At 37.8% G+C, this 11,942-nt stretch overlaps 1 protein-coding gene across 1 annotated transcript in view; it reads left to right on the top strand.

The window, feature by feature from the left end:
- The first annotated feature begins 451 nt into the window (after window positions 1-451).
- Window positions 452-11,942, top strand: part of LOC145986584 (uncharacterized) — a 38,706-nt gene continuing 27,215 nt past the window's right edge. Inside the window, exon 1 of the mRNA XM_083120755.1 lies at window positions 452-700. Within this exon, the coding sequence (XP_082976881.1) occupies window positions 615-700 (86 nt within the window). The 5' untranslated portion in view covers window positions 452-614. The remainder of the gene's footprint in view (window positions 701-11,942) is intronic.

The following is an 11,942-nucleotide window of genomic DNA, read 5'->3' as shown; positions in this document are numbered from 1 at the left end:
AAAATAAGTAACCATAATTGAAATTCTCGAGCGTGAAACATCGGCGTATAATAATTCATCCACTTTATAAAAGATCAGAAAATGTTTAATATCCTTATTTTCCTTGTAATATACAAAGAGATGGACAAATCGGAGCATATTATGGCGCGTTGCATTGGTGCACACCCCCTGTGGGGTCTGCCCGTTCGCACTTCATTTCTGCAACCTTGTGTACTGACGTCAGATAGGAAATACCTAGGAGGTTATGTTAGGCCTGTTAGGTTAGATTCCATTAGCAAAAATACAATTAAAAATTATTATTTAGGCTCAGAGATCTAAACCTAGCTAGCCTAGCCTAACAATGTAGGCATGTATCGTAAATTTAAAAAGTATTATCCCGTGACGTCAGTACATAAGGTTGCTAAAGTGTTGTGCGATAAGTGAGACCCACACACAATCTGTGTGCCCACCATTACAAGTCCCCAGCGTTGCACATGTTGTATAAGACTATATAAGCATCTTAATTAGTGAACTAAGATCCATGAAGAATATCCAAATGTAGTATTCTTTTTAAATAGTAAGAAGTGATGTGCATTACCTGATCGACTAGGAGAAAATGTGAGATATATAACGAAATGGAAACGGCATTGTTTGTATTACCGGTTTTTGCTTGTGCTTCTGTAGTGGTTATAACCGGTATAAGTTTGTATCTCAAAATAAGGTAAGATATTAGCACATATTTTGTATTCTAAAATAGTAATAATGTACGATGATATAAGTGTTTTCCTAGTTTGACTGAAATTCTCATTACATCGGTTCTGGGTACAAAATGTTTTGTGTCCTTCGGACAACTATATCTTTTTCGTTTCGTCAATTTTTGACATTCGTACTTATCTATCTGCTTCGCGGAACATTCCACATGTTTTTTTTGGCTTTATTCATAGAATAAAAAATTGGTTTTGAAAAAGATGGTGAAAATGTGTCAAGATAAGGCAAATTGGACTGATTTGTTTTATTTTACTTCATTTCCCTGCCACTTCTGGTTAATCGTGATTACGGGACCAAAATTAGTGGAGAAATTCCCGGTATTGTAAAATCGCTCCAATGGTGGTTGTGGCTATCTGTCAATGGTTTTTGGGGCTCTCGTAAATGTTTCTTGGGGCTGTCTGTCAATGGTTCGTGGGGCTATCGTGAATGATTTTTGGAGCTATCCGTCAATGGTTCGTTGGGCTATCGTGAATAATTTTGGGGGTAAATATGCGATAACGCCCGGACACCTTTCACTCATTTATTTCCTTAATTTTATCACTGGTACTTACCTATTTTGCCTTGCGGAACATTCTTTAAGGTGAAGTTATGCCTTTTTCCATAAAATACTGTCAACTTTTCATATTACGATTGATTATTTATCTTACTTGTTCCGCTTCTCTAATAAGACAATATAGCGTGCACTCGTAATAGGTCATGATGCACCAGCTTGTGTTTTGTCGATTTTCAGTGCACAAGCAGTGTTTCAAATCTTCATGACGGAAAATTACGTACTATTTCGATTTTTTACCCATGTTTACCTCCACAAACCATGCACGTTAGCCCCAAAAACCATCCACGGGTAGCCCCACAAACCATTGACGTTAGCCCCAAAATCCATCCATGGGTAGCCCCACAAACCATTCACACAAGGTTAGGTTAGGTTCCATTAGCACTCATCTCACCCCTAAATTCATCGAAAAAAGAAAGCGTGGCGAACATAGTTAAAAATAGAAATTTTCGTAAAAAGAAGGCACGTTTAGAAACACTGCAGAGATCGCGTGACTTTCAACGCTCTCGCCATCTGCATGCACACAATGGAAACAACGCCGTAATGTGGCAGGCAATGTCGATTTCTTACGTAAAAAGTGATTGATTCTTGTTCGGCAGAATTAAACTACGAATTTTTTACTTTCTGTGAAAGAAAATACCTCCAAGAACATCCTTAATGCTAAAGAAACTCATTTCAGTAAGTACTTTCTCCTGTAAATTTGAAGAAATCCATCCGGGCAATATCGCATATTTACCATTTTTGGGGCTATCTGTCAATGGTTTGTGGGGCTAGTGTGAATGGTTTTTTGGGGCTATCCGTCAATGCTAAAATGAACAAAATAAACGAGTGAGAGGTGTTCGGGCGATATCGCATAATTACTGGAAATTTAAACTAAAAAATATTTTATTTTCAAATTTTTGAAATTTCCCACCAATCATTGTCTCACGAAATTTGAACCTTCCTTAACCCTCCGGCTGGCACGTGTGGGGGGGCACTTTGTCATCCCACAGCCACATTTTTTCTACACGTGACTGGCACCACCTTACCATCTGCCCTCGTATTCTTCAATTGGGGTTTCTGCTACCGATGGAGGAAGGTGCCATTCTTCTGTCTACCTTACTCTACATGCCAGAGGCATCTTTCCATGTCTTTGCATTCTTGGGGTGGAGTCACCCCTAGCCCCTTCTTGTGTAACTAAAATTTTAATTATTTTTGGCTTGCGTTTGTATCTATTACTAGTTTTATCACCGATCACTATTATAGCAACGAAGTTTGATTTTATTTAATATTTATATCAATTCATCATGCCGTTTATCGGATAAAGAACAACTTCTTATTGTATACGTGAAAATAAATAAAAAATGCACATTTATATACATTTGTAAACTCAAAGACACAAACATTGTGCATAAGAATCTTATTACTGTACAAGAGAAAATAAGCAAGTATAATTAAAATATTTAAACTAGAAGATACAAATATATTATATAAGAACAACAACTTATTATTGTATGAGTGCAAAGAAGCAAAGAAAATAAACATTTGTAAACTCAGACACAAATAATGTTTGCAATAATCTTATTGTTTTACATACGAAAATAAATAATCATCATAAATATATAAAAACTCAAAGATAATTATATACCGGGTGGGTCAAAAAAATGTATACACACTTTGAACTGTCATAGAAAATTTATTTTCCATCCTACGAGGTTAAATTTCTGGGAAAAGAAAGGCTACTGTCCGATTTGAAAAATAAGTGTACTTTCTGATCAAATTAAATCTTCCAAATGGTGTTTAAAGTAAATATTCAAAATGTTGGCCTTCAGCTTTGATACATTTCTGAGTATGAGTCACAACTGATTCCGTACTTTGGACTAAAGTGTCCAATGGGATTTCTGCACACACCACTTGAATCTCATCCCAAAGTGTGTCCAGGTTACGTGGTTTAAGACTGTACACCTCATCTTTTACTGTGCCCCATAAGAAGAAATCGAGCGGCGTAAGGTTTGGAGAGTGTGCAGGAAACTTATTTGGTCACCTGCATCCTATCCACTGGCCTGGTGCATTTTGATCCAGGTATGGTCACTCATCCCTATGATAGTGCAGCGGGGCGCCATCTTGTTGATAATAAACCTGTCATTACCGTACATTGCACGAATGGCAGGGAAGATGGAATCAGCAAGCATTGTTAGGTACTTTTCTCCAGTTCAAAACGGAAAGGACCAATGAGTCCCCTAGGAGACAAAACACACCACACATTTACACCAGGCAAATTCACAGCCTTTTTAACAGTAATGTGGGGATAATCTTCAGCCCAGTACACACAATTATGCCTATTGACAGTTCCATTAACCTTTTGGCGCCCAAGGCCATTTTCACATGTAAGTCTCTCGGTACCGAGCCGATTTTGAGCAAAATGCAGAGTTTCAATTAAATGAGTGTAGATCGGAGACTAATTGCCCTAGAGAGATGAGTGATATACCGTTGTATGCGGAATGAACCAGAGATTCAGACTATGAAATTTATGCAAATTCGGCGTATATGTGGCAGGGGGAGGGGGCTAACTCTCAAAATACCAAAATTTCGGGGGGAAAAAATTTGGTTCCCCCACCCTCCCCCCAAGAAAAAAGTACATGACAGTGTAGACATGCACATGGAAATGATCGCTGACATGTAAGGAACACAAAAATATTTGCATTATTATCATATGACCAATGTAACTTGAGTTGTGCTCCCAAAAGGAATGGTCGGCACGGCACGCCACTGATTCAAGCTTCAAAATGCAGCGGTACCTTGAAATGACTTTAGCTCAGAGACTATTTGCCCTGGAGATATGAACGATATACCGTTGTATGCAGAATGAATCACAGATTCAGACGATATATAATTTCTGCACATTCGGCGTATATATGGAGGGGGAAAGGGGGAAATCCCCTGAAAATACTTTTTCTTTTAAAAAAAATGGGGTTTAGCCCCCCACCCGAAAAAAAGGATATGAAAATTTCAAAATGCACATAGAAATTATCGCTGGAATGTAAGAAACAGAAAAATATTTGCATCATTGTCGTATGACCAATGTAACTTGAGTTGTACCCCCAAAAGGAATGGTGGGCACGCACTGATTCAAGCTTCAAAATGCAGCGGTACCTTGAAATGACTATAGCTCAGAAACTAAATGCCCTAGAGATATGAAAGATATACCGTTGTATGCAGAATGAATCACAGATTCAGACGATATATAATTTATGCACATTCGGCATACATATGGAGGGGGAAAGGGGGAAATCCCCTCAAAAATACTTTTCTTAAAAAAAATGGTCCCCCCACCCCCCGTAAAAAAGGTCAAATGCACAAACTGCAAGATTTATGCAAGTTTGGCGTATATATGGAGGGGGAAGGGAGAAAACCCCAAAAAATTATTTTAAAAAATTGTCACTTCACCCAAAAAATGTCCTCGCACTTGGGCACAAAACGACACCTACGCACAACATTCACGGACGAAAAGCTAGAACGCAGTGAAAAATGAGCAGCGATTCTTGCAGCTGCTTGAAATTCTATTTTTAGACAATGCAGGGTAACCCCTGTCGCAACTTGTGGACACTTGTGCTAAAAAAAAGAAGGTTTCCTTCAGCGTGCTTCGAAATTCCATTCTCACAATGCAGATTCAACAACCAGTCTTCCCGCACCCCCTGCATGCACCCTCACGGAAAACTTTCATTTTGACATCGGATACTGATAAACAAGTTTCCTTCAAATGCAGTTAACAGACGGGAATGAAAAGCATTGCTTTAGAACAACAAGGCCCATCTTCCTTTATCGGCAAAAATTTGACGTTGAAAAGAGCCGCAAAAGAGAAGTACCTTTTCCCGCATTTTCCCCTCCATTTTCATGAAGACAAAAAAAATGCAAAAAACCATTTCTGTTAAATACATGTGTTAGGAACAATATATAAAAATTAAATCGAAATTCTAGCCAAAAATAGAAAAGTTATAACGTAAAAACTTCGACCTTGACACAGCGTCTCGATCGAGACTCTTGGGACAGTGAGGGTTACATTTGGGTATCTCGTTCGAGATGCTTGGGCGGTAAAAGGTTAAGTTTGAATTATGCTTCATCGGACCAAACAATGCTACCCATAAATCCCGGTTCACGTGTAACCATCTCCTGAACCCATTTGCAAAATTGTACCCTGCGATCTGGGTTGTTGTCACTTAGCTGTTGCACCAGCCTTGGAATGTACACACTCAACTTGCCTTTCTTCAGAATGCGTAGCAAACTTCTAGCACTTAAACCACTCTCACGTGACCCTTGCTCAGAAATGTATCGAAGCTGAAGGCCAACATTTTGAACATTTACTTCAACCACCATTTGGAACATTCAGATTGAGCAGAAAGTACACTTATTTTTCAAATTGGACTGTAGCCCTTTTTTTTTCCAGAAATTTAACCTTGTAGGTTGGAAAATAAATTTTATATGACAGTTCAAAGTGTGTATACATTTTTTAACGCACCCAGTATTATGTGAGAACAACAAGTTTTCATTGTATTAGTGAAAGTAAATAAAAACTAAATATTTGTGCATTCAAGGATACAAATAAATAACGTAAGAAGATGTCTAAGTTATTCAACTATAAATGTAAACAAACAAATTTTTAAACTAGAAACAGCTAACTACTCTCTAGCCTTCCGAAACCCTAAGGTTCATGGCTGCAGCAACACAGGCCTTCCATCTGTCCCTATCCTGAGCAAGATCTATATACTCTTTTCCATCCCTACCGATTTCATTTAGGTCCATCTCAACGTTGTCCCTCCATCTTCGTCTTGGCCTTCCTACAGGTCTCTTACCATCAGGTTTCCAAACAAGAATCCTGTAAACTCCTCTTTCCTCTCCCATTCGTGCCCATTCTAATAATATCTGGACATGAATACAAATTATGTAGTTCTAAATTATGTAACCTTCTCCACTCACCTGTCTCCTCATCCCTTTTAGGTCCAAATATTTTCCTAAGGATCTTATTTTCAAAAACTCTCAATTACGTTCCTCTTTCAGTGTAAGGGATCCAAGTTTCACACTACAGGCAAAATTACTGTTTTGTATATTTTAACTTTTCGTTTCTTAGATATTAAACGAGAAGACAAAAGTTTATGAATAGAAAAGTAACATGCATTTCCTGTACTTTTTATTTCCTTATTTGTATTTGAATTTGGAAACTGGTTCAAATGAGTTGTTATCAATAATTAGATTTTTATTATTACCTAACACTTGGTTTCGACCTGTAAGCATATATTTAGTTTTCTCTTTGCTAACTTCCAAACCTATCTCTTTAGCAGTTGTGAAATATATTGTAACATTATTCTTAATTGTAATTATAAAATCCCCTAATAAGTCTACATCATCTACATATACTAACAATTGAGTCACACTGTTTAATTTTAGTCCTTCGTTAGTTCCTAACAGCATATTCTAAGGCAAAATTAAAGAGCAATGGAGATAATGCATCTCCTTGTTTTAACCCATCATGAATTGTAAATGTGTCCGACACATTAATACCCACACAAATTTTACTTTCTGTTTCACTGGTGCATACTTTTATCATATTAACAAGCTTAGGTATTCCAAACTCGACTAATATATTATATAATTTATCTCTTTTGACCGAATCATATTCTTTTTTTGAAATCAATGAATAGGTGATGGACATTTTGATTATATTCCCACTTTTTCTCAAGTGTCTGTCTGATGTGAAAAATTTGGTGTGTAGTTGATCTGTTACGTTTAAATCCACATTGATAATCACCTATAATTTCATTAGCATATGGGGTTAGTCTTGTTAAAAGAATGTTAGATAATATTTTATATGTTGTTGAGAGTAGAGAAATTCCTCGGTAATTATTGCAGTTCATTTTATCACCTTTTTTAAACACAGGAACAATTATGGATTCTTTCCACTTTTGAGGGATTTCTTCTTTATTCCATATTAAACAAAATAATTTATGAATTTCACATATTACCGAATTTCCACCATATTTAATTAACTCAGCTGGTATTAAATCAATGCCAAGTGCTTTGTTATTCTTTAGCCTTTTAATAGCATCTTTAACTTCAGTCAAGTTAGGTTCTGGAACTAAAGGTTCTGCTGTGTGTACTTCATTTACTTCTGATTTATCTCCTACATGGACATTTAAAAGGTCATAAAAGTAGCTCTTCTATCTATTTAAAATATCACTTGGGTCAGCCAAAAAATCACAGGCTTTTATCAAGTTTACTTTAGGTTGCCACCCCTTTCTAAATTCATTTACACCTTTATATAAATCTCTGATATTTTTGTTTTTGCTGTTTGTTTCATTTGTGTTAATTTTGCTTTTCAAGTAATATCTCTTTTTACTTCTAAACACATGGTTATTTACTCCCTTTATTCTATTATAATTGCTTAGATTTGTATCATCAGAATTATTTAATCACCCAAGTCTAGCCTGATTTCTTATTTCTATTAGATTATGACATTCATTATCAAACCATGGCTTACTTTTTCTGGGTTTATGGTATCCTATACTTTCTTTAGCTGCTGATTCCATTGCATTACGTATGTCATCCCAATTCTTATTTACGTCTTTTTCATTTATATTTTCATCATCATTTAAATCCTGCAAAACATCAAATCTATTTGACAATTTAATTTGGTAATCTTTCTTAATTCTTTCATCAGCAATTTTTCCTGTATTAAATTTTATAACTTTTAGATTTTGTTGCTTATGATTTATCACTGAGAGTCTTTCTCTTAATTTAGCAATTACTAAATAATGGTCACTGGCACAGTCAGCACCTCTATGTGAACTTCTCTTATCAATGAGAATATGATCTATCTGATTATGAGTTTTACCATCTGGAGAAGACCAGGTATATTTATGGATATCTGTATGTTTGAATGTGGTACTTTTCACAATTAAATTCTTTGAGGTTGCAAAAGTAATCAATCTTATACCATTATTAGAGGCACATATTTTTGGTAAATAAAAAAGCAAAATTTCGGTACAAAAACTGAGTCAATTTCGGGTTCAAAAGCGGTAAATAAAATAAAATATCGGTGTTATAGCGGTGAAAAAAATGGATGAAAAGTGGTATATAAAAATACATATTGGTTTTAAAATTGTGAATATAATCCTAAATTTGATTTAAAAACTACTTATTCCACAGAATTAACATATCACTTCTAATAGCATATTTATGTAGTTATCAGAGTATTAAGTTTATTTCTGTGTAAAGGAGTCCATTTTTGCTTCTCCAATATTAACAGCAGAATTAATCAATTTTCCGGGAATTGCATAACTCTCAGGATAATTCAGACCTCGGAAGGTGTCGCGTCGGTGAATAAACCCTAAATTTCGTGTTTAAAAGTTAATTTTGCTTTTTGCAGTTCATTTCGCATTATTTCGTGACAAAATATGGTCACAAAATGCACCTCACATCTTTCAAAGACATGAAAAATTAACACTACAATGTGTTTTTTCAAATTTCGTTTTTTCGTCAAAAACGAAATATACATGCCCCTAACCATTATCATTTACTTAATTCATGAAAACTTTCTTTACCAATCGTGGGTTTAAATGTATTTTCTTTGCCAATCTGTCCATTACAGTCACCTAACAGAATTTTCATATCATACTGAGAAAATTTATCAAAGATCTGTTCTAACCCTGCATAAAAATCATCTTTATCTTCCGTTGGTGTATGTATGTTTATTAATATAATTTTACACCACCTACCCTGTAAAACTGCATATGATATCCTATCATTAATAAATTCTACTGTTTTAAGGGCTGAGATCATTCTATTATTTATACCACCATAAAAAAAATATAATTTTTAGTTTTACAATTCTCTTCTCCTGGCCACCTAACTTCCTGGACAACTACTACATCTAGTTTATACTTAACTATCTCATTAACTGAACACTGAAATGCCCCAGGCCGGTAATGGCTCAGAACATTCCAGGTGCCTAATTTAATATCCTTATTCTTAATGTAGATCTTATCCTTAGTCCAGACACTTTCCAAAGTAGTCCCTGCCTGGAAATCTGAATGGAAGACTATTTTACCTTGGGAACATCCATGGCCGCATATTGCTGATTCTTGACATGTGTTTTTTACATTGCCGAGTTGTCAGCTCTACGCCTAACCCCCAATATGAATGGAGGATGCACCTGTCGTTGGTCAGCGGATCCCTCGGATCTAGCTGGGAGGATCACATTGTAGTCCACCAACCATACCCCACTTCTGCCAATTGTGGGACGCTCATAGAGCCATGACAGGACAGCTCTGTAGATCCCAACAGAGCAAAATGTTGACCATTTCACTCTGTTGGTTGACTAACTGCAGTGAACAAGTCACTTGGCGATGAGATCGTCACATCCCTACGCCCTAATGAAATTGTCTGATATTCACCATAAGGCAATTATTTTTTTATTTATTGAGAGAATTTCAGATACAGCACGTAGCCATTTTATACTGAAATCATCAACAATGGAAAAAAGTATTGTGCAAACTGGGTATTTGGTTTAGGGACTTCAGAAGCAGTTTATTTTCGTTCAATTTTTATTATAGGAAGATAATGATTGAACGACACAGGAAAATATGTTTGTGAATTACAGAAAGAGATAGGTCGAAACATTATTATGGAATAGAAAGTAGTACTTAGTAGGAAAGAGTCGTCCAAATCGGGGACGGCGAGTCAAATTGGAAGTTCAGTTTCTCACTGATTAATGCTGCTAACTGGGACCCAACACGGTATTACCATTCCTGGCTGTCTATATGCCAGTTTGGATTGAGTCCTGGACGTGGCAGACCAACCTTCTTTTTCTACGAAGTTTTCAAGCTTTCGTGAAAAGGGTTTGATTTTGCCTCGTTACTGTGTTGGGTCTTTTCAAGTCACCTTTGAAATTCAAATTGATTGTTCCAGTTTTAAGTTAGAGGTAAGTTGTTGGTTAACAGCAAGGTGACATTTGCTATCAATTAAATTCGGAGCCCCTGTTGTCTCCCGGGGTGTGTGATCCAATGTGGGAATTTTTTTGACCTTGTCCTGCCAGAAAGTGGCTTTGGGGCTCACCAAGCTTCAAATGAGTACCTGGGGCAATCCTGGGATGTAAAGATGGCCCGGCCCACTGATTATTTCCAAAATGGCTGAGATCGAGAGAATGTGTGGGGCTCAACCCTCACATTCCCTATATTTGAGAGGCAGTCAAATGAAAACCGAACACCCGCTACAAAGTGACAATAGAGTTTGTTTTATTCAAAAGTAATTGCCACAAGTGTTAAGACATTTATCCCACTGGGAGACGAGACGATCAATTCCAGTCTTGTAGAAAGAGGTAGGTCGCTGACGGATCCACAACCTCACCCACTGTTGCACTTCCTCATCCGAATGAAACAGACGTCTTTCTTCAGGTCACCACAAATGTGGAAGTCACAAGGGGAAAGATTGGGCCTGTACGGAGGATGTTCAAGCATTTCCCAGCCAAATATCTGAAGCTTATCCCTCACCAGATTGGCAGTATGGGGACGGGCGTTATCATGCAAGAGGATGATTCCGTCCGACAGCATTCCAGGGTGTTTCGACTTTATGGCGTGTTGCAGTTTCTGCAACGTGTCTGCATAGCGCTGCTCATTGATTGTGGCTCCACGCTCTAGGAAGTCGACAAGCATAGGGCCTTTGCAGTCGAAGACGAAGCTCAGCATGACCTTACTGGAACTAGTATGAACAGCCTTGAATTTCTTTGGTGGGGGAGAATCGACGTGTTTCTATTGTTGGCTTTGCCATTTGCTCTCGGGCTCAAAATGGTGGCACCATGTTTCGTCCTCTGTGACGAAACGTGACAGAAACTCATACTCTTCCTCGTGGTACCGCTGCAAATTACTCAAACGTGCAGTCATTCTATCAATCTTTTGTCCCTCCGTCAGTTGATGCGGAACCCACTGCATGCAAATTTTTCGGAACTGCAGGTGATCTTTGATTATAGCATGCACAGAGCCATGACTAATGCCAACCCGAACACGAATTTCTTCCTCTGTGATTCATCGGTCTTCCCGGATCAGACCATCGATCCTCGCAATTACATCCCGGGCGCAGATTGTCTTGCAGTGATGTGCATCCTTCGCGGAATCTCTTCTGCCACTCGTGCACATTTGTCAGGGACATGCAGTGTTCACCATACACTGCAGACATGTGACTGATGAATTTCGCGTGTTCCAGCACCCTCAGCCACCAAGAAACGAACCACACCTTCTCTGCTCTTCTTTGCTTGCTTCCATTTCCAATGCTGGACGAACATACTTTTCACTACGCTCACCTCCTGAGCAATGACGAAGCAACTGTGTAGACCTGTGCATTTTCACTCTGCATTTCTCCTACCCTACAGATGGCAGTATCGATACGTAACAACAGTGTTGCCAACTTTTGCGAGAAATGTGTTTTACGGTGGGTGTTCGGTTTTCATTTGACTGCCCCTCATATATGCCTCATGGCATGGTGCAAAGTAAAACGAGTTAGTGTTTCGGGTGGGCATGGTGGGCATGACCATGCCAGCATGGAAGGGTAGTGGTGGGATTATTATGCGTGAGTTTTCTGTTGCGGGCGGGTGCTGGGTAGGGGAGCTGGGCATGCAAGG

Source organism: Lepisma saccharinum, chromosome 4 (genome assembly GCF_977018435.1).
Source record: "Lepisma saccharinum chromosome 4, izLepSacc3.1, whole genome shotgun sequence".
Classification (NCBI taxonomy): Eukaryota; Metazoa; Arthropoda; class Insecta; order Zygentoma; family Lepismatidae; genus Lepisma; species Lepisma saccharinum.
Note: the sequence above shows the minus strand (reverse complement) of the source record. Positions and strands in the feature narration are given on the sequence as shown.